Raw genomic sequence first — 23,668 nt, 5'->3', positions numbered from 1 at the left:
GTTTGTGCTAATGTAAAGATCTTGCTAGTGTTTGCACCTTTCCGGGTATGCTTTGTGAGGGTCCCAAACGTGTGCAGGAAGCACTCAGCCACTAGATAGAGCCTGGCGTGTGGTGTGAGAAGGTGGGAGCTGAGCCACGTCCACACCAGGAGGATTCTTTGCTATCACAAGACCTTTAGCATGAAGTGTACAAGCTTAGTTTGGAGACTTTGGTAGCTTATGTCAGGGACCAAACAGATTTCAAACCTGATGTAGCCTGAAAAAAATGTGAGTGCTGCATCTCAGATGCTGTCCTGTGCTTAATGCTAACACATGGGGAAACGTCCCGTGGGGTGACCTTGTCTCTCAATAGGTAGGTCTGGACCCTGGGGCTGTCTTATGTGGGTCTTAGCTGCAATGGAGAAGAATGACAGGCTAATTGAAGGTGCATTGCTGCCACTAGACAAAAAGGGAAAGACCCTGTTTGGCAAAAAGCAGAGACATTATGGCAAAAATGAATGTTGACAGTGTTTTGACAGGTGGGAATACAATCCTCTATAAGATTCACAGATGGAGAAAGCAGATGATCTATCTCAGCAGTGAATTAAATGATGCTTTCCAAAGCATGAAGGAGATGTGGCTGTACAGAACCACTCCTCACTCATTCTAACTCGTATGCAATTCCATTTGCCACAGGTGAGTGAAGGATGAGCTGTATTCACAGGAAGTCCTTGCTTTCTAGTTTGCCAGACACAAAACCAGAATTCTGGCCACTGGCAGCTTGTTTGTTGAATGTCTGGTGTGCAGGCAGAGCTCAAACCTGTGGCCATTTGCCATGACAAAAGCAGCCAGAGGCTATTGCTGTTAACTCTCTATGCTCAGTCTTAGAGCAAGATTTCTTGTAGTTGTCCTACAAATGCTGAATTTTCGTGGAACTGGGAAAGTGTCATAACAGCTGGAGGGTGTATTTCCACAGTCTTCTAGTGTGTGCTCAATCCCACAGATTTAGAGCAGAGGTATAGTGGCAACATCTTGTGAGCCTGCAGAATTTTCTTACTGAATATAGGAACAGTGACAAAGCTTGGTCTTCTGGCAAAGAGGGAGATTAAAAATGTGGTTATCTAAGTTGTGTTGTCAGCTCTGTCAAGGATTTGCTGTGTTGGGGTGGGAGGGGGGCAGTGTTACTCTTGCTCACTCAGTTTCCTCCTTTATGAATAGGAATAACTTGTTCTTACGTAGTTGGTTTCTCTCTCCGTATATGAGAATTGTATATCAAAACAAGTATGAAGTAATAAATCATGTCAATCAGTAACTATCCTTGGTATCTGAAAGAAAGATTAGGAAAAACAAAGATTGTTTCCTAGGAACAAGGAAAATAAGAGTTTTTGTTTTCTCATTTTATTTTCTTTTGAAAGGTAATTTTAAGTTACAAATTAAAAAATTCTACCTTACGTACAGACTTGGTAATTATGTTATTGAATGAATTTAAATGCATGGTTAAACCAACTAAGTGCGTTTGAGAGCACTTCTACCTCCCATCCAGTTTTACCTAGCAATGCTTTAGATATTTCTGCATTTCTAGTGAGTTAGCCTCACTGTGGAGCCATGAATGTGACCAAGACTGGGTCACTATGCTGCCTTGTTGCAAATATAGTAGAAATTAAGTTTCACAGTGGATCTATTTTTGTTCTTTAAAGTTTCTGCTTCAGCATTTCTGTGCCTTTTCTCTGTGAGGTTGGCTAGGAAATACTTCTAGGCATTAACTACTGCTCTTCTTATTGCCAGATATTGCTGTAGATAAAACTGAGGACTGTTGTGTGCTTGATTTGTGGTTTCTCAGTGAAAATGGGACCCAGGATCTCCACAGATGTGCCCTTGCAATCTGAGGAACAGCCAGTTTTCTGGTTGTTTTTGTATCTGACTTGCTTGCCTTCTGAAACTGTAGCCCTTAAGGCTGTAATCAAGAAACTATCATCTGTCCCCCTTCAGGACAGAACTTAAAAGCATGGGAAAAAAAAAAAAAGATCTAGGCTGCTGTTGCTTTTCAGGAAAAGGTTTGTAACCTGCAGCGTGCTCAGATTTAAAAGGTACAAAAATGTACCATAAATTAGAGTGAGCTGGGCTGACCACAGCTGAACCATTTTCCTTGCTTTGTGAGAGTGTTTAATCTGCTGTGGGAAGCAAAAGCTTTGTTGTTAATGTGGTCTCTGTGGGGAAAGATATTTTAGATGGGTTTTTGGGTCAGAGAGGAGGAGAGCGAGAAGAGCAGCACACCACATCTCCAGGCAGACCCAGTAGCAGGTGAGTGACCGGGAAGAAGTAAATCCTCAGTGTTAATGCTAGCTGGATTTTGTTTTGCCAAGAGCTGTGCTCTCACCCCAGGTGTGACAAGCCACTTGAAACGCCCCGTCTGCTAGAAGAGAGGGGGACAGCCAGTCAGCTAGGAGAGGGCATGTCCTGGGGGGCTGCAGGATGTTCCTCAAAGGCCAGTAGCACCAGGAGGCTGCTGTGGGACTGCTTGCTGAGGAATACAGCAGGGCAGTTCTCCTGGCGGACAGTGACAGCCACACAGATGCAGTGTGGCTCTTGGGTTGCTGCCTCGGCAGCTGGCTGCGGGATGGGCTCTGCTTTCTTGCATGAAGTGGGCTGTGCGGCAGGAGGACATCTCTGTTCCTGCTGGTTCGGGTTGGCAAAGCAGGCTTTAGGCTGTGGAAATGTCCAAAAAAAAAAAAAAAAAGAAAGAGACAAATCAGTCATCTCTAAGTGAGCAGCTTGTAGCCTGCTCTGGTTTACATGGCTGTCTGCCACAGCTTCTGGTGAGGCTGTCTGTGATTTGGGAGCTACAAACCAGGCATCCAGTTCACGTCTCTCTCTAAAATTGCTGTAAGCTGCTGCCAGATGTAGTCTCTGCCTGTGCCCTTTTCAGATGGCACGTGCATGTTAAAGAGGGCACGGTTAATGATGCAGTGTGGCTGGAAATCCCCCTTAAATATCCTCGAGGTTATACCTAGCATTCAAAAGAGACTTGATTGTGTGCTGAGTACAGATTATCCCTGATCTCTTACATGGTCCAGGACATACCATTTGGCTTCCAGAAAGGAGCCCTTGCGTTCCTTAAGGAAGAGAATTCCCAGGCTCTGCCTGGTGGATCAGGTTCCTCCTCTGTGACCGGGCACATCTTTCAGATTTTTTTTTTTTTCATTTTAATTTACTGCAGGCTGTGTCAGCAGTGATTGTGGTAGTCCAGCAGATGTAGTAAAAAGGACAAAAAAAGTCGAAGTTTGAGTGGTGATAGCCTTTATATTGCACTAGCTTGCTTTAGGGAAAGAAGAAAAAAAGCTTTCAGGATCAATGTTTCTTATTAAGCCAGGACAAAGCAAAAAGTGTAAGGTGTAGCAGTAGGCTGCTAATTCACGTTTTATAAAGAGTGACAATGCTAAATTACCTCAGAGTAAGCATGGGTAATGAGATACCTTTCATGCAGAGCTGAAACAAGGTGGGGATGGAGTGCTGGAAGAGTGGGGGAATGGTGGATATTTTGGGTTCATTGCCTGGAGGACAAGGCAGCCTCCCAAGGATGCTTAATATTGCCTGTGTTATAAATGCTGCCAAGCAGCAGCTGTTATGGATGGACACTTATTTACAGGAGTCTCAGCGTCGAACAGGCTTGAAGCGCGCGCCGTGGCCAGCGTTAACCCTGCTGAAGCGCAGCGCTAGGAGCCTGTATGGAAAGCGACGCTGCGCTTTCCTCTTCTTTGGATGAGGTGGAGAATGTTAACAACCGAGGTAGAAAATTTAATTTTCAATGCAATGACTTGTGATGATTTTAACTGTGAAATAGTCACCTCTATGAGATGCTTGCAGTCCCTGGCTTGTGGTGCGGTGCGCTGTTAGACAGCACTGGCTGGCCAGCAACTGCTTTCCTCGCAGAAACAAGAATTCTGAGGTAACTTTCACTGACGTTTGGAGTAAAAGGAATTAAAATCGTTTTCCCTTCATTAGTTGGCAGAGAACGCAGCAGCACGGTGGGCTGGAGAGCTGGGTGGAAGGAGCGGGCGAGACTGAAGCGGCACCGGAGCCCCGGGCCGTACCGAGCCGTGCAGCGGCCGCCGGGCGGCGCTGCGAGCTCGGGGCGGCGGCGGCGCCTCCTCCTCCCCTCCCGGGCCGGGGCTGGGGCTGGGGCTGGGGCCGGGCCGGGGCGGGGCCGCTCCCCGCGGCTGCTGCGGGCCCGCGTCCGCCGGCGGCTGGGCGGGAGGCGCCGGGGAGCCGCTGCCTGCGGAGGTACCGGGGGTGTGAGGGGCCGGGGCGGTGGGTGGCGGCCGGGAGCCTTTGTTGGGGGCCGGGGTCCCCCGGCTGCGGGCGGCTCTGTCAGGAGGTGGCCGGGCGCGGAGCGGCACCGAGCGACCCAGGCAGGTCGGCAGGCACCGGCGGGGAGGTAAAATGGCTGACTGCGTGGTGCGGACGTCGGGGCAGGAGTTAGCCGCGTCCGACTGCTGTGCTGCTAACTGGGGTGAGGGCTGCCCGCCCGTCCGTCCATCCCTGGACGAATCGGCGCTTTGTCAAGCCCCGGGACAAAACCCAGGCTTGCCCCAAAAGTGTGGTGTTGGGGAGCAGGAGCGGGACCCGTCTGGTGGAGCTGGGTGCCCAGCTGCTCTCAAACACCTTAAAGTTAACAATGCTCATCCCTGGCGTGCTTTATTTCCAGACCTGGCTTTAAGCATCTTTAATGTAGTGCCTACATCTGCTGCCTCTGCCGTGGTTCTGTGTTGAGGTGTCGTGGTTGTGGCATCGCCATTAGTCCCCATGGTCACCTCTCGTATCGGCGTGTGCCATGGTGCGGCAAGTATCTTGTGCTTGCAAGAAGTGCAGCAAGTCTTAGGTTAGCACAAGTTCTGCCGTCCTTTGGAAAGGAGATGTCTCTGAGAACACCTGTGTGGGGTTAGATGGTGTATCCAATAGGCACTGTGAAGGTTTCTGACTCCATATGGGCACCACAAGAGGATCGAGTGCGCCGTCCATAAGGCGAGGGGTGAAAGAACTCATTAAAACATTGTACATCACAGACCCTTCTCTTCCCTTCTCTTCCCTTCTCTTCCCTTCTCTTCCCTTCTCTTCCCTTCTCTTCCCTTCTCTTCCCTTCTCTTCCCTTCTCTTCCCTTCTCTTCCCTTCTCTTCCCTTCTCTTCCCTTCTCTTCCCTTCTCTTCCCTTCTCTTCCCTTCTCTTCCCTTCTCTTCCCTTCTCTTCCCTTCTCTTCCCTTCTCTTCCCTTCTCTTCCCTTCTCTTCCCGTCCCATTACATCTGTAGGGCAAGAAACCAACACCAGGGCATGGGAGTTCACTTTTAACTACGTGTGTTAGCCCTTTCAAACATTGTGCAAGACTTGCTGCACTGTCTTTAGAAGGGCAAATGTACATTGCAAGCCTACGATTGCTTCTGGGGGAAGGGAGAATAAAGTGTGGCAAATGAGAGGAGGAAGTGGGAGAGAGAAATTGGAAACATAAGCAAAGCCATTAATTTTTCCCACTGTGCGCTCTTAAGAAACTGCTGGCAATACACTGAAGACGTTCTGCCTCATGGAAGTGTCATGGACTTTCTTCACATGATCCTCTGAGATCATCCGGTTTCTCTGAGCTCTGTGGGAACAGAAATTCCTCATGCTGGATTCTGATCTCATCTTCCTTCGGCAGCAGTCGTAGCAATGGCTTGGGAATCAGGGAGGAAGGTGAGGAAAGAGCAAGCGGAGCAGTTTGGAGAACAGCTTAGTGCTGTCGTGGGCCACTCTGGACACTGCCTTTCCTCCCTCTGCATGCTCAGTGTGGTCAGAGCTGGGACAAACGTGAACGTACTGGCCTAAGTTAAACTCTCTGGTGGTGTGCTCCGTGTGTTTAGTGCAGCTTACATGCCAGGCTGTCCTATAAATCTGACCTTATATTTCATTCATCCTTTTTGTTGTGCTAATGAAGAACAAACTGAAATGGAAAGCGGTGACTTGAGTGATTGTATGCTTCAAGCTTGGGGAATTTCCTGAGTTTGATGAAACACAAAAATAAAGGCTTTTTTTTTTCTTCTTCTTTTCCCTAATAGCTATATATGTAGTCTTTTAAATTCTCAGAGCCTTTGTATGTTGAAATAAGAGGTATCTAAGCAGCTTCTCTTGTTTGTTGGAGGATTATTAGCAAAATTTGGGAAGGCTGCAGCAGTGATGACCAGCCCTTGAGTCTGTAACCTGATCCACAGCTTTTTCTCTTCAACTGGGAAAGGAAGTAACAGCTCCTATTACACCCTTATGTAACCTCACCATTCACATCCTCCAGAACGAGGGAAACCAGAGCTTGATTTCTGATGTATAAACTAACATCAAGGCATACTTTGTCATAAAGAAGCAGTAAAAAATAACATTAATTTTCATTTGTTTTGCAGTTCCTAGGGTGAAAAAAAAGAGAGGTTTTTCTTTTGTGTTGATGGGGTATTGGGAAGAGCTGCAGCTCTTTGTTGTGTGCTGTGCGATATCTGTTGCAGAGCATACCAGAATCGTACAAGTTTGTGAGTCTTTTTCCTGGTGGGTCTGAGCATCAGTTGCAAAACGTTCACCCGTTACAGCTGTGTCCCAGCTTGCTTGTAGATTGTAAAAGCTTTGCTCTTACGCTTTGCATGACTCCAGACTTCAGTGTCTGAACCAATTGTGGAGGCCAGGATCTCTCCATTTTGCTTTTGGACTTTATCACCATCTTGGGAGAGAGTGGTAAGAGAAGAGAAAGGTGAAGTTCTCAAAACTTTTCCACGCGCTTTCGCACATATATATACATACGCACACATCCTGGAGCCACTGGCATATCATGTGTTTGCAGTCCCATGCTGTATCTGGTGGGCTGGGAAATGAGTGGCTTGCTCCTCAGGGACCAGCCTGGCCTGTGACAGGCTCTTCTGTGAGTAGAGCTGTAATGTGCTTTTATGGCATGCATGGCCATTTTCGGTGAGTCCTTCTGGTTTTGATACTTTGCTCCGGGTTTGAGAACCCTATTGTAAAACCAAGCTGTTTATCTCGCTTTTTACTTATCTTGATTTTAAGTAACAGTAGGGTCTTTGGAGTTATCTGCAGACCTGACATTTTTGACTAATGTATCATCCAAATGCAGGGCTAGGCCGATCCAGGTTGTCTTTTTGCATGTAAAGAGCTAAGCGCACAGCTTTTGGAGAAAACCATGCAGACAGGGTTAGCACTTTTCTCTCTCGACTTCTTGTTACTGTGAGATATGCCGTATGGCATTGGCAAGCATGCTTCTGTCCTTTTCTTGGTATATTTCAGTTCTGTTAATAAACTCTCTGCAGTGATGGAAGTGTTTCACTGGGAGAGAGTGAAGTTTCAAAATCCAGTTTCACAGCTGAAGACAACCAACCGAGTCCCTTTCTCAGATGCAAGCCCTTGTGGGAATCATTCTGGGCAGGCAGTTTAGCAGGAGAAGTGGGCCCCAGCAGCAAGAGCAGCACCTTTCCATCCAGTGGAAAACCTGTGTGCAGACTAATACTCCAGTTTGTGTATTGAAAGCAGTCAAGCCTAAGCAGCTAGAGTTAGTATTTCTTCAAACAAGCTGAAGGCCCACCACAAGGAATCCAAATATCAGAGTCCCAAGGAGCGCAGGAGAGGAACATCTGCTGTCACAAAGATCTTTTCTGTGAAAAGTAAAGATACCAGGAAAAAGCGTATAGGAGGAAGGGAAGAGGGGATAATTAAGAGGAATAAATGCTGAGTAACCGAAGGTTCGGTGGGTTACTGTGGGAATTACTTGCTGTAGGTTTCTTTATTTTCCAAATACAGTCATTGAGGGTGAGACTCGTTTTTTCCCACTGTCAGCAGAAAACAATTTTAAAAAGTTTATGACCACAGCCTGATCAGCAGTGGTACAAGTTTCCTGGGCCCACAAGTATGCTCTGTATGCAAGTTCTCTTGCTTTTCTTTCCCTGCTTCTTTTTCTGTAGTTTTCCATGATTTTCATAGTGTGCTCTAAAGTGCTGCTGAGGGTACTAAGAATTAGGAATAGGAAAAATTAAACTGCAGAAGTTGCTACAATGGAAGAAAGCCAGGTACAGAGCAATTGCATTCTGAAATGTTTCTGCTCTCTTATAGGAAGCTTGCATTTTCTTTGTGGAGTCTATTTTTCCTTGTATCTGCAAGAGAGCAGTGGTGTCTGAGTATCTTTTTAAAGGCTTGGCCTGAAGGTAACTGTTTCTTATGCACAATACATCATATGTAATGTCCTGACACTGTATTTTAATCCTGCCTGCTGACCTTTGAAAAACTGCACCTCTGAAAGGAAACAGGGAAAACGCTGGATGATAAAGTGCTGTGTTCTGTATCTTGGAAAAGCAGGGGCAAAGGAAGTTGCACTTACCCCTGTGTTGTGATGCCTTTGTGTTCAAAGTGTCTGCAGAAGCTAATGGTGCCCTTTTAGTTCAAAGAGGTAGCCTTAAAGTCCTTCCTGCACAGGACCCTTTGGGTGGCAGTGTGTTGGGAAGTTGGTTCTGCTTTTGGGAAGGCTGGTGAGGTGAGTGAAGTTGGTATTAATCCTTGCCATTGTTCCTCCCAGGAAGCAAACAAGCCGCCTAACAGAGGGGTGCTGGAGATGCTGGCTGAGTGTTGAAGAGGTCCATTTATTTTCTGGGACTCCAGGGGCTGGTTAACTCTTTGCCAAGCAGCTTTGCTAGAGCTGCTTCTTTGGGTGCGGAGAAGGCTTCTGCTGGTGGGACTCACATTTATCAGACATGACAGAAGGAATATCTGAGAAGTCTTAACTCGTAGCAGAAATATCAGCTCCTCTCCCTTTTCGTCAGTGGAGGCTTAGACAGAGGTCAGAAGGAAAATGGTGGTGGCTGAGGGGCAGAGATGATTTTTGGGAGTAGTTAAACGTAGAGGCTAAACTATCTGGTTACTGAGAGTCTGAAGAAGCCTCCTAGCTTTTGTGTGTCAGTAGGTCTGTGCCTGTTGGAGCAGTTGACTTTTGTTGTACAGGGTAAATTAGAGTAGTGCTGGTCAAGGCGAAGCTTTGGAGAAGGAAACGGAAATGGAAAATAATCCCTATTCCTTGGAGGGAATATTCCTGGTCATGGTGAAGAAATATTGCTGCCACGATGTACCAGGAATCTTCTCTGCATCCTTGGTTAACCCTGTTCAGCCAAGATGGGCTCAAATAAGAGAGTGAGCAGAAAAGGGCTGCTGTGGTGGGCCAGGGCATGGAGAAGCAACCAAGAGGAGCATTGGAAATCCTGGGTATGCTTTATCCAAAATGAGGACTGGGAGAAGGTCCTCCCTAAATATTTTCCTGTGATGTAGGAAAGGAAACATTAAGGAGAAAGAAAACATTTAAATTTCAAAACAAAGCACCAAGAGCATTGGGACAAGCAAGAAGCGGATATTAGCTGACCATGAATACTAGAAATTAGGCATATTGCAGGCACTATTTCTCATGAAACATGAGAAGACTGAAAAATTGCACTCCGGAGAGCTGTAGCATACAGTAGTCACAGTTGGATGAGACAGTGGGTTTGGCACCAGCCTCGAACGTGCAGAACAGATAGAGCTGCTGTCGTCATTGTTCGGTTACCAGCTGTCAGGCCGCGGGAGTTAAACGGACTCTGGAGGTTACCTTGAGTGATCAAAGAGCCTGAGGCTGTGTTGAAACCAAGTTCACTCCGGGAGAAACCCCTGTAAATCTTCTGGCAAGCAAGGGTGCAGCCGGAGCTCCTCATACCCCGCAGCAGATTCCTGACCTGGGGGAAGCTTGCAGGTGTCCCGCTGTGAACGGGGCTTTTGGCGTCCTAAAACTGCCAGCCCGATGGTAGTGCCTGCTGAAACACAGTGATGGAAAACGCACTGTCTGTGAACTTCAATAAAAAAGCTGTATGCTGGCTTCTAACCTCGTGGATGTTTGGAGCAGAGTGATTACTCGAAATGCAGCTTTCTGAACTGCCCACATTGTCTCGGATACCTCTCAGTAAGCACTAGGATACACAGGTATAGCTGGTGATGTCTTGACTTAAAAATTGATGGCTTTTATGCTAATGACTTCAGGTGAACTAATGAAAGTGACCTCAGGATGAAAAATGACCAAACTGTGGATGTTGTTCCACACTTGAGACAAGCAAACACATCTAACAGTGCCTGTAATTTATCTGGGCTTCCTCTGCCCTTCAAAAAGTGCTTGTTTAGCTTGGGGTAGGGCAAATATTGCTTCCTGTTCCTGCAACGTTTGTATCCAGATATCTTGATGTCCTTCCCCACTGCTTTTCTGTAAAAACCCCAGTGTTTTGCTGTAGAGAAGGTGATGTGCGGGAGGGACAGTGGTGGCGAGCTGTAGGGTGAAAACTTGCCCTGTCCTGTTCCCTTAGCAGCTGGTCCTGGGAGAAATGGGACCAGCTGAGTCTGATTTCCTGTAGGTTTTTCTCTTGTGCTGGGCTGGCTTGCAAAAAGACACTGACATCCATTTGAAGCCTTGCTGCAGATAGGGAATTTTTTAAGGCCGTTCTCCTGCAGTGGTTCCGTGGTACTTGAAAAAGTGTTTGCTCTCCTCGCAACCCATGTCTCTGCTGGGACACTGAGGCACAGACCTCCTCTCCTGCCTGCTTTAACAAATGTGTGGAAGGTGAGCTGTCCTGTTGGCCTTTACTGCCTGTCGTTTGTGTACAGCTCAACGTCAGGTGTGCATTAGAGAGCAGGCACACAGACCAAGACGTGCACGAGCTGTGACACCTCCAGCTCTTCTGGGATGGGATCTCCTGGAGCTCCTCGTTAGCGCTGTGTTTGTTCGTACCATCTTTCAAGTCAGGTTCAGCGACGGCCATGATGACTTCCTGTGGCTGCTGCTTCTCCTGCTGCGGGCAAAGCTGCGGCTTTACCTGTTGTTATTTCACGCTCTGCACATCTTGGAGGTTTGTCACTGACTGCTGAGCACGGAGTGCACACGAACATTTGAGAAGATCATGATGTGCTCTGCTCTAACCCCTTGGTTTTAAGGCATCTCGCACCAATGTAGCAGACTGCTTCTTACTCCACTTTCCCCACCATGGGCAGATTTCTTCTGCCTACAGTGGAGATGTGTGGTTTCTGTTTGCACTGGAGGACACAGCAGCTTGCTCCATGCCTGGCGGCTTGCGTCGAAAGGAAAGCAAAAACACTGCAATAATACAAGTAGAAATTAAAGATGTAGATTACTGTTGATGGCTGGATTGCTCCCAGAGGAGTGAAACCTCACTTGAAAGAAGTGTTTTGACTTTGGGAAGCTGGTTGTTTCCATATAGTATTTTGCGAGGATCTGCTGGGGGGGATCTTCTGAAGGCAAGCTCTGGTGTGGTAACAAGCTTCTGCTGTGTCACATAGAGCAAACAAAGACAATCCCCCAAAATAAATAAGTGCTGCCCTGCTTTTCACGCCCCTGTTCTGCAACAGCTATGCAAACCTAACCTTTGGATTGGGCAGTATCCCAAAAATAGGCAGAAGATTTCAAGCGGTAGGTTGAAAAATAAAGATAACCAGTTCAAAAGGCAATCCCCTGCTCATCCAGCACTAAAGCTATTTTTTAATTAATTAATTTTAAAGAATGAGGCTGTTTTCTTTGTGTTTATGTCCTGCACTAGCAACTAACTTTTAAAAATGTGCTTCTGTGAAGAACACTGTCAATTCGAAATGCAGCCTTTAGGGGAAGAAGGCAGAAGCTCTGACAACTTCTGATTTTACATTCACGTTTTGTCCCTCGTTTTGAGAAAGATTTAAGACAATCATAGCAAGGTATGAACAAAAAAAAAGACTCCCCTTTCCTCCTGAATATTTTATCCTTTTCTGTAGCTGCGGACCTGGAATGATTATAAAACTGTGTGGTTAGACAATGACTAAGAAAAGCCTAAATGCAAGAAACCGCCATGGATCCTGTTTCTGCTGAAGTCAGTGGGAATTTGACCAGAATTTTGGACAGCAAAACAGCTTTGTTAGTGAAGACCTAATTTCCAGATGCGCAGAAAATGCTAAAGGTGTTCTCACTGTAAAATAGAAGTGATTTAAAGGAGGAAAAAAAAAAGGGGGGTTTCCAGGCTCCAGAGTAGCCAGAAAAGGCTACTACACACCTATAATCTTTGAAACCTGCCAATATAATCCAAAATGTAAAGGAACTTCTGCAGAACTAAAATGGAGCTCCAAACATCTTTAGATTATTTTAAGACTGTTATTTCAGCAGGTGCTGAGGAAGGCTGCCCTAGCACTGTTGCAGGAACAAAATGCCTTTTCCAAAAGCTAGTGTGACCATGTGAGCAAGCCAGCTCAGCTTTACAGCAAGGCTGCAGGTTGACTTACGAGATGGATCAGCCCCTGAGTTTAATTATTGGTGACATTTATTGTGTTGTGGTTGCAAAACAATCATTAGAAGTAATTTGAAAACCTGTAGTGCTGGGAGTATGAAGTAGAAATAGTAGAAAAGCCATACCCCAGAGTCTCTTACAGCAGGAAACGTCCAAGCTAATGCTATTTGAACTAGGATGCAAGCATAGCAGAAAGCAGCCTTCAAGAAATGCAAACCCGGCCCTCTCTTCCCCTCCTCAGGTCTCATGAATTTGTCCTGCAGTAGGGAAGAGAAGAAGGGCAGGGCTGTGTCTGTGCGTGTATACCTCCGTTGTTTCCCTGTTGTGATGAGTCCAGCACACCTTGTACGTGACAGGAGCGTGATGTGTGGGCTTACCAAGGATATGGTAGAGGCACAGAGGAGGCATCTCTCTCACTTTTGGGCGATTCCAATAACAACTAATTACTGTTTAATTGAGATTGTAACCAAGCTGGTGTGAAAAACCACAAACAATCCCGGAAGAATCCCAGCAATAACAACCAAACCTCTCCATATTAATGAAGAAAGTTCAAGCCACTGTGTCAGGAGGATAAAATGTCCCAGTGAACCTCCTGCAAGCTTACAAATGGAGCGTAATTACTGCGCTGTCAGTTCTTCTAAACTGCAGTTGAGCCTTCATCATTAAACTACTACAAGATGATGTTGCTTCATGGGATTGCAGTTGTTTGTTCAGCAGCACTTGAAGTGGCCTATTTCTTCCTTGAAAATTGCACAGGCTGTAGTGAAATGCGTGGGGCTTCCGCAGCAGGAGCCAGCACAGTACTCATTTCTCCTACTGGATTCTTTTGGGCAAATCTTTTGTCATCCAAATTGCAGTCACTGGAGCACAACTCTGCAGTAATCTGATGTTGCTAAAGAGCCATTCCCGTTGAGCTGATGCCTAATGCAAACATTCCTGCGGTCTCAATACAAACGGACCCCGCAGTGTTACGTTTTACTGGTGCAATTTACTGGAGCTATTTGCTGTTAACTGCTCGGGGAATGTGGTATGCATGAGTACTGGTCAGTGCCTCCAGAAAGTAAAGAGAAGTTGCACAAGGCTTTCAAATAATAGGCCCTGCTTGCTAGGTAAGTTGGTGCAAACATTATCTGATTCAAAAGCCCCAGACTCTGAACTTTCTCAGCCTGGAAAATGCTGATCTGTTCAGTGGGGCTGCAGCACTGCTCAGTGGGAGGAACAGAAATGAGTTCATGAGGTACTCAGACACTGGCCAAAGGAAAAGAAAGGAAAGATGGAGAGTCAGCAGATGCATTTTACTTCTTAGGAGTGCTTTTACTGCTGTTGCTGTATTTATCATTTACCATTCCTGCCTGCAGTGCCACGGCAAACCATGCAAGCCACCTCTGCTGCCAGTGGCAACTCCAGCGCAGCAAACGTGACTGGGTGTTGAGCACCACATGGCTTCAGGATGCAGGTGATGGCTGTTCCTGTTCAACTGAACAAGGGTGATGTGGAAAAACCTGGGCAGATCTGTAATGCTAAGCCAGAAATGTGGTATGACTTCATTTCCCCCGTAGCAGAATGCGAATGTAATTGTACAAGGCTTTTGGAGGGTTTGCCTATTCTCTGTATCCTCCTCTATTTATAGTTGTCACTAGTTCTCATTTCAAGTTGGCTGATGATAAGACTGCTATGGCTCTGTAACTCAGTAATTTTTAATTTGCGGCCAAGAGGGAGAGGAAGGCTTTAGATTCAGCTGGCCTAGCTGGCCACGAGCTCAGTATGGCACTCCCAGGCATTACAAGCAGCAGACGGAGCCGTCCGTGTTTTAAAAAAGCTCCGTGGTTGTCCGACATAAAATAGGTCAAACTTTGAGGGATTACAGAATAACCTTTTTTTCCTTTTTTTTTTTTTTTTTTTTTTTTAAATTTCTGAGGATGGAAATGCGTTGAAAGTGCTCTCACTTCATTGAGTCAATGTCTAGATGTAAGCCCAGTGCTAGGAGGAAGAGATTTGACAAACGACTAGAGAAAAGAGAGATGTTCTGAAATGCTGCCAGTGTTTGCTTTAGGGATAAGGAAGGTAAATTTGGAAGAAAACTCAAGTGGTAAGTGGATGTGGGAGAGCTCAGGAAATGTTTGAGGAAGAATCTGATTTGCAGGCTCTAAGTGTTAGAAAAATTTTGCCTTTTTTCTGAGATAATTTGTTACTATATTAAAATTTTGATAATTGACAGCTGTAATCTTTATACAATACTGTTGTTTTGCTTAATATCAACAAAATGGTATGTTACAGTCATAAAAGCCATGTATTAGGTAAATCAAGGGAGTACCGTGTAGGTTTTTGTTTGTTTCTACTGAATTTCGTATTAGAAATTACAGCACAGTTCAAACAGAGCCTCACTTCCCTCCCTCCCAAAATCTTCTCCCATTCAGCAGCCTTCATGTGAAAAAATTAAACGTGTCCTTGTTTTAAAGGATATAACCCATTTTGTTTCTTTCCTCTAACCTAATTTCCTGTCTGCTGGTGTCTAACCAGCACAGCTGTGGTTTTAATCATTACCGGTTCCTGAGCCACTGAGTGCGTGTTTAGGTCCCATCCTCTCATAGTCCTTGCTCTTGAAAATGGTTCTTGAGGAACATTCATCCTCTTAAAGGATGCCAGAATACATACAGAGGTAGGAGCCGGTTACTTTTATGTACAGCTCTCCAAACTGTGCTGAACGTGCTCACCAGGACCGAGGAGCGAAGATTTCCAGCTGCCAGACACCCTTGTATATGTGGCAAATCCAGATACTTGGATGTGGATTTGGAGTGTTTCTGAGCTTAGTGACATACTGCGGAAAATCTTGATTGAAGTTTCGTCTTGCAATTATATCAAGATTTTTTTTTTTAAACTGTGTACTGTGCTGACTTTTTGAGTTGTTTTTAAACCTACTCTTAAAATTAGCATTTGGTATTTTGAAAGTATTGTATATATTAATCTATTAAATTCTTGTAGTAGGTTAAATTATTTATTAATTCGATCGAATTGTTTAATGTGTTTAAACATTGTTGGCTTTTCTTGACAGTTCTTTTTTCCTGCTTATTACTGCAAGTGGGCAACCAGCTTATCCCAGGAGCTTGCCAGGTTATCTTTTGTTGTTAGCTAAACCAGAATAGGGTTTAGGTTTGGATTCCACCAAGGTGGTGGCAGACGTTGGTAGGGCAGAATATTCTTCAATGACGTGACGTACCAGTGTATGAGGCTGATTTAATGGCTATTTTGCAAAGGCTAAGCTTTTGCAAATGATTTTGACAATTCAGCTTTAAACAAGATGTCTGGGCATATTGTCCACTTTTCATCACCTATGCTTGTAATATTTTCTAGCACTCAAGTTGATGGAAATTTTTACCATCATATGATTCTAAATTGTTGTGGAAGAAAAGCTGAAAATGATCATTTGACAATAAAATTTAACTTTTAAAATATACAGATGAGTTAATATAGCAGACAACTTTCTGATTCAGCTTTTAGTTGTAGACGTGGTGCCTTTCTGCACCTCTTCTGCAATATGTGCCTCTGAAGTTGGGGATGCCAGAGTGTTCCTGATGGGTCTGGCTGCTCTGGGTCTTGAAATTCCCAAGCAGTGATGCATGAAGTGTGGTAGGTGGTATGTAATTTCACAATGGTATATGAGGTATGTTATTTAGAACCTAAATTTTAGGTTGCAATTGCCCATATTAGGATTTTTATATTAGCTTTTTTTTTTCCTTTTTTTTTTTTTCCTTTTTGGCTACAAACCCAGTATTTAATAAGTTCCATACTTGAGGAGGACTTTTTTTTTTTCGGCCTTCAAAAATGATGTGAACATGAATTGTTGTTTGGGAAGTAATTAGGTAATTGACACAAGACTGGTAGTTTAATGAATTTCTCTTAATGGGATGCAGCAATTGAAGTGATACCTCTGGAAGGATTTTGTGAATGTTTTAAATATTTTTTTGATGCTCCATAGAGGTGAACTTTTAAGAACGAAAGACCTTTTCTCTAAAAATTAAAAAATAGAGTTGTCCAATGTTAGTGTTTAAAACAAATACTCTCTTGTTTGTTTAGCAGAGTTGACTCAGCTTTGGTTGGTTACCATAGTTCATCACTGTTTTTGCATTTCCATGTGAATTTCTAGTAATTCCCAGGCTTGGTTCAGGTTGGGGATCTTGTTGTAGCGCTTCCCTTAGCTGCCTGGGGAGCTGTGCTTCTCTTCGTTGAATTTGGAAAAACATCAAACATGACTTAAGTCTTGATCTAATGTCCCTCAAATGTCACTCGCTGCTCAAAAATCAAATGGCACACAGTCATGCGGTGGCTGTGGACACAAGCAGGAGATAAAAGGCTTCACTCGTTTTAAATTAGCTGTTGGATGGATAGCTGCAATGGTAAGTTAATGCTGGTTGAATGAAGTACTAACTATTACAAGACATTTTGAAAAATGAGGAAAAAACACTTAAAATGTGCTACAGTGTTGTGGGGAGCAGTGACAGCTTGGTAGCATTTAATTGCAAAGAGATTACAGCTGGATGGTCAAGTTCTTTGCTTTGTATAAGTGCAGCTGTGCAGTAGTTGGTTCTTGGTTTGTGTTGTCAGCAAAGCCGTTGCCCCACCTCTGGTTCTACGTCTGCTGGCAGCCACTGCCGATACGTTCATTTTTGAGCCTCACCGTGAAGGCTGACAGCAGTGTCCATGTGCCTGGAGCTCTTGAGAGGGCTCGGTTAATCTGCTCTAACAGTTGCGTCGGAAGGACAAGCAGCTGGGAAGATCAGATTGGTATTGAGTTCTGGCTCCACCTTGACTTCTTCATCTGAATTACTTTATCGGCGTTGGTTACTTGGTTTGATCCCAGTTTGCTGTTTTAGTCCTGCTTCTGCCTTTTGCCGCTCCAGTTACGTAGATGCGGTCTCTGCTCACCAGCTGGATTGTTGCTCCTGCGCTACAATGTTCTCTTAAGCAACAAAATTACAAATAAATACATAACTTGATCGAGTCTGTTGGAAAATTAAATAATTTGATAACCAAGAGCAGCAGTATACTGGAATACAGGCACCTTAGAGTATGGCATTCATGAATTCAGATAAAATAGTGTGGTTTTGTCTCTGAGTGGGTTCACTTGGTTGGTTTCCATTTAAAAGTTGATCGGATTGGAGAAATGCAGGTAAGGAGGAGAAAGAAATTCAGATTAGGGTTTAGATTCCTCAATATCCTGATTTGAGGCACTACAGATGCTGATGGAGCTTTTGGTAAACTCGAGTTTGTGCGTACTTGCACGTTGCGTTAAAGCCATTCAAAAAATCTGGATGTGGTGCCCACTGGTCTTCACTGCTGTTTCATGCGATTTCATATTTAATGTATTGTGACCTGGAAGGCATTATCGAATGTCAGATTTAAAAGTTTTGGGATTGCATAAACTGCTTGGGTAGATAGAATGACTTTTAAAATGTTACTTAGAAAAACTGTTTTAAAGAAGTGTCGTTTGATGGGTTTTTACTTGTGAATCTTAAGTAGTATTAGTGGTTAATGCCTGTGAATAATTAGAATAATTTTGAGCTAACTTTGCTCTTTTTTTTCTTTCTTTCTCTCTTTGCAGGAGAAAATGGCCAAAATGGAGGTCAAGACGTCACTTTTAGATGACATGATAGGGGTGGGAGATATGGTTCTTTTAGAGCCACTTAATGAAGATTCGTTCATCGATAATCTGAAAAAGCGCTTTGATCACAGTGAAGTATATGTGAGTATACGTTCACAAATAACTTCCTATGGGACCTGTGTTGCCATTATTGAAATACATGTGTATCTACAAGGATGCACATAGACTGAATATCTGAACATAGACTATTGCATTAGGGATATTTTAACCTTTCTATTAAAAAAAAATAATATATATATATATTTATAGAACACCTTTTAAATCTCTTTTAAAATCTGTAGACCTTCCCATACTACATTATTTGCATATGATCTTTTCCATCTGGGATGTTTTTCCTTTTTGTTCTTCCCCGTTGCACAACACAGTGGGCGTCCAATTTTCATAAGAAACTGTTCCAAACTGATGATAACATGGATTTTGATACTTGGGGGCGAAGCAGCTACAAATAAGCAGCTTCCAGGGAAGGCATTTCCAGGATGTTGGAGCAGGCTGATGTACAAACAATGTGTGCTTGGAATATGCTAGGGCTACCTTAAATGTTGCCTGTTGCCTTTGATATGAAAAAAAAAAAAAATGTTCATTAGAATGGTTTGATTTTAAACTAGTAACAATGAGCTTGGGTGTATGTGGGAGTAATCAAAATCTTCAGGCCTATTAATCTTTGAATGATGATCAATAGGAGAGAGGTTGTAAACTGACAGCTGAAGCACAGGCTGGGAATGAAGAGGCAAATTGTGATTCCAGTTAAGCCTTTCATTTCCTGCTTCATTTCTCTTTGTTCTGTTTTTGTTAAAATGTGCGTGGCGTTATGTCTATTACACTGCTGCGGGTGTAGGAACTTAATGATTTGTAGAGGCTTTTCAAGACCTCTAGAGAAAGATAAGTCTTTCAAGAGTAAAGCTGCAATGTTTAAGTCCAAGCATGGCTATGATCTGCAAGCAATTGTCTGGAGTTTATTACAATCAAATAGACTTGTTCTGTGTTTGATTATAACCCTTCCCCCTTTTAATTTTTAGTGTTGGCTATATTTTCCCTTCTTGCTAAGCATTCAGATCTTCATGGTTTCATTATGCTTTTTTCCTTTCCAACCTCCAGTAGGGGAGGATCTGTTATTTTTGTTTGTTTCCTCTATCCCTTTTTATTTTTACTTTGTTGTAATCTGTGCATTTGCACCTCTGCAATTCATTCTCTGCTGCATCGTTCTTCCGGAGTAATTTTCCTTCTCAACCATGCCTGTTTCCTTTTCTATAGATACTAGCTTGGCAAAATACAGTTGTGTGTATGTGCTCGTGTATCACTTCCATTTACTTGCTCTTCATGTTTGGACTGACAATTTAATTTAACTAGAAAATTAAAATAAGACAAGGACTCTTGGGATCCATAAAAACCTTGTTAGAGAAGAAACCAGAAAGGTCTGTGTTTATGGAAAGAAAGATTCCTTTCAAAATGGGTTAAAGAAATCTCTGCGATACCTCTGAGAGAGATATTTCCAAAAAACTGTGTCTTAAATTCCTTCTTGTTCCCCGAAGATGTAGCCTGTTCCCTTTTTCTAACCCTTAGGCTCTGATACAGGCAGGTAGGTATCAGGCTCCTCTTTGCCGCTCTTTCATCCTGCTTGTGCTAAGCCCTCCGTAGTCAACAGCTGCAGTGACTGCCTCTGCTGGGATTCAGAGTTTTATTCAGTTGGTGGCTTGTGTGATGGACCTCAGTTTTAGGGTTAACTCTGTATTCCTAATACCTACACTAAAATGGGTGATACTGAATCATTTCATTCCACTTTAGCTTGAGAAAATATGAAGGAGAAGGGAAGAAAATGGAGGCATTTGCCTAAAGCTTGAAGGTGGCAGTTCTGCCTTGTCCAGTCATACCTGAAAGTTTCATCTCAGGTGTTAAGGATACAAACCTATCCTGTGAGGGTACCCTAGATGTGCAGTCTCGTAGTAAGGATTGCCATAAGCCATACGGGAGCGGATTGCTCAGGACTTCTTATGTAAACTGCTACGTATTTAACGTATTTAACTGCACGTTTTTATAGAATTTAGACCGGATAGCTTTTTCTTGAAAGAAATCAGTTTGAACGACAAATGGGTAATCTGTTTTATTTTTATCACCTATTACATACCAGCTGACAGCCGTGTTCAAACACATGGTTCTTTGAGGCAATGACACTGAAACCTGTATTTCCTTGAGTTTCTGATTCTGCCCGGCCTGGCACTGAGGTGCAGTGTAATTAGCTGTATTATGTGCTTTGGCAGGTGATACAAGGTGTCACTTTTCTCTAGCAGTGTAGGATCCTTTGCCTTGCAGGTGGGAAAGACTAATACTTAAACATGCTCTGTTGAGAAGCTTGAACTGCTGCCAAAAACAAAGGATTTTTTTTTTTTGCTAGCTGAATCATTCCCTTGTAGTTTGTTGCAATATCTTTTGCCCTTTTTATCTCCAGTTTTGTTTGATCATGTGATTTATCTATTTTTTTAAGGTCTTACAAGTACTGTTTGTGAATTCATGCTGTAAAGTCAAAATACTGTAGATCTTTGCAAGTATAAAAACATTTTGTACATTAGTGGTGAAAAGAATCACTGTTTAAGTCTGTGCCACCTGCTGTTACCAAGTCGGCAAGTTACTGACTTTGTGATGCTGCAGGGTTTTAATTACCAAATCACTCAAGGGATATCTCCTTTTCATGTCAGTTGAATTCTGCTGCCCTGCAAACTTCATTCCACTATTACTGTTCTAAAAGTTTGCCAAATTATGGACTAGTTGGAAGGGTGCTCGCTGCAGCAATCGTGCATTAATTCTCACGCACACTCTTCGCTCCCTGTCCCTTATCGCCACCCACTTTCTTCTCCCCAAACCTCACTCGTGGAAAGCACACTTTGCATTTCTGTTTTTAGACTTAGATGAGCACAATGAAGCCTTTGTTACATCTGGAAGTAATGTTTGATTTACCATGTAAAATCCGTAGTTTGCATGCTGTCCTGGAGAAACTGAGTTAGGCCATTGAAGAGCTGCTGTTGGTGCTTAACAAAGATTGCAGATTTCTGCAGCTCTAACATGCTACGAAAGTTGATCCCTCAGGATCCCCTTCAGAGGGCAATAGAAGTAGGTCTAGCCTCCTGTGGTTCAGGTTGTGTTTTAAGCTCAGCCTGTGTGTCAGTGCCCAGTTGTAGGCATTACCAAAAATCCTGTCTCCACTTAAAAGTTTAAGTCAAACTAAAGCCATATGAATGGACTTAAATGTTTCTACAGCAGTTGACCACAGCTCTGTCAACATCAGGTTTTAAGCAGTTTTCTGTAGGCTGACAGCTGTGTCTGTGCTGCATATGTTAGTTTTAAAATGGACTTGCAATTATAACCTTCAAAGGGGCTTGTTGTAAGGAATGAGACCCGTAACATGGATGGTTTTGAAAATGCTTTAAAGTTGGCCAGACATTGCATAATCGTGTTACCCAGCCTTCGCGGGTAGATGTGTGTCAGGTCAAGCCTTCAGTGAACAGTGTCAAATCTCCCTCGTAGCCAAAGATGACAAAATAAATAGGCTCCAGTAAAAAAAAAAAAAAAAAAAAGAATTTTGTCTTTTCTAGTCTCTTTCACAGTAGTTATGTTTGATGCTGAATATTCAGCGATGAAAATCCTAATGCCATCTCCATTCATCCGTTTGAAGTGCCAGGTCTTCTCCCCAAGAATTCCCCTTGCAAGAGCATCCAGCATTCGTCTGGGTCCCTGGTGGTTCTCTCACCATCCTGGGCATGACTGCTTGTAAGCCCTTCAGGAAAATTAGCTGAGTTTTCATTCTTGGGATGGGTCTGATGCAGGATGCAATGCATGAAAAATAGCACCTCTTAAACCAGTAGGCAGACGGGTCCCAGATTTGAGGAAAGGAGAGGTATAACTGCACTTCTCTTCCCTGACTGTGTTTGAAGTGCTTTCTTAGGCCAGCAGGCTGCTGTGCAGACTGACTGGTTCCTCTTTGGATGTCAATACCAAAGGACATATTTGTGGATAAGCTCTAAGAGCCAGCGTTTCAAATTTCTCATGTGCCATGGTGCAAACAGGGGAGAAAAAAGTGTATTCTTACCAGTCAGAGAACAGACTACGGCTTGATCGTCCGTTGTTCATTTTTATGTGTATTTCATAGAAAGTTTAATGGACTTGGGTGTTAGGCTGCATACCAGAGCGCGAAGCTGGAAGCTGTGCCTGTAAAAATAAGTATGAAGGCTGGTGGAGCTGGAGCAGGGCCAATCACCCTCCTAAAGACCATCAGATTCGGCAGTAATCTCATGCTGAGTGGCTTTGGGGTAATGCGTGTGTTAATTGGGAATGGGAATCTTGGAGTTTAGTCATGTCTAGAAATGCCTGGGGTATGTCTGACCAAGAAAAAACTAATTAAAAAGCTGTAATAGGTTATGATATTATTTTTGCAACTCTTAAACTTTTCATTGATAAAATCACTTTCTCGCAAAAGTTCAATTCTGTAAGTATCGGTAACAAAAGCCTGCGTGAATTTCCTTAACACAGAGTGAAACGTGATTCATGGGCCATGCAGTGAGCAAGCAGAAAAAACATCATGTCGATTCTCTGAAGGGTCAGGGGATTGGGGAAGTGGCAAGGGAGGTGTGAGCAGTCTGGAGGGGAGCGGTGCTGCGTGGGCACATGGGAGGCAGCCTTCAGAGGCCAGAGCTCGCTCTATTCTGCTGCCCTGCACATTTTTTCCTGCAGTTATGTTGTTTCTTGAAGTCTTCCCAGAGCTGCAGAGGTCAACATTTTGTTCATGACAACAAAATGTTTGTTTGCATTTTGCTCTCTTAACAAAACAGAATTTTTCTCTGATGTCAGCATTTAATTTGTATTTTCTGCACGTGGAGCTTGTGGGCTGCTTTGGGCAAGAACAGTCTTATGGTACTGAACACATGTTGTTTTATCACTGAACTATTAAATATTTGGCATTCCAGTATAATAACTCAGTGTTAGCTGCTTGAGGTAGCATCCTTGTGACTGTCTTCTGGTAGCTTGGCTTGTGGTGTGCTTGTGCTGCCGGCTGAGGTGCTTTCTGGTGATCTCTATTGTTTGGATGTTTTGGGGGTAGCCTTTTTGTTTCTGATTTGGCTTTACTCCACTCTGTTATTTATTCACTCCTTTTTTTAGCTACCTTACAGTGTTTGGGAGTTTACTGAATCGCTGTCAAGCCCAGCGGCTTTGTTCTGCTGCACCCCTGTCAGATCTTCCAGCTACTACATTTGAAAGAAGAGGGTGAAAGACAGAAATACATGACTGAGATCCATTGTCTTGATCTGAATCGGCCTGGCATGATCATCCCTCCGTATAACTCCACTGGTGCTGCGAAGAACAGGGGTTTGTGGTAGTGGGTTACATCAAATGCAGCTGGCTGGGTAAATTTTAATTGCAACACACTGGTTGAAATTCAGTTTTGTTCTCCATTTCATTACCTTCTGGATCATACCAGCATAATCCTGTCGGTCTTTACAGGTTGTTTGTGAGGCTGGATGGAGTCCTTGGTTGGTTTTGAAGGGCTCATGCAGATCTGGCGATGGTGTCTGTGCGGGGAAAGGGACACCCGAAGAGTCCGGGACCAGAGCTGTGTAGCGCAGCACTGGGATAGGGCTGGGTGCTGGAGGTGAGAGCAGAGGGCCCCTGCATGGTGTGTGACAGCTCGGTCCTGAGAGCCA

General features: G+C 43.9%; 1 protein-coding gene across 9 annotated transcripts in view; it reads left to right on the top strand.

The window, feature by feature from the left end:
• MYO1B (myosin IB) overlaps window positions 1–23,668 on the top strand; it is a 130,222-nt gene that overhangs the window by 20,240 nt on the left and 86,314 nt on the right. For 3 of the 9 annotated variants that reach the window (XM_035572396.2, XM_035572367.2, XM_035572301.2), the window contains exons 1-2: window positions 4,170–4,260; window positions 17,922–18,062. In XM_035572396.2, the coding sequence (XP_035428289.1) occupies window positions 17,928–18,062 (135 nt within the window). In that variant the 5' untranslated portion in view covers window positions 4,170–4,260; window positions 17,922–17,927. The other 6 variants (XM_035572352.2, XM_035572392.2, XM_035572376.2 and 3 more) reach the window with 5 other exon arrangements.

The sequence above is a fragment of the Cygnus atratus genome, chromosome 6 (genome assembly GCF_013377495.2).
Source record: "Cygnus atratus isolate AKBS03 ecotype Queensland, Australia chromosome 6, CAtr_DNAZoo_HiC_assembly, whole genome shotgun sequence".
Lineage (NCBI taxonomy): Eukaryota > Metazoa > Chordata > Aves > Anseriformes > Anatidae > Cygnus > Cygnus atratus.
Note: the sequence above shows the minus strand (reverse complement) of the source record. Positions and strands in the feature narration are given on the sequence as shown.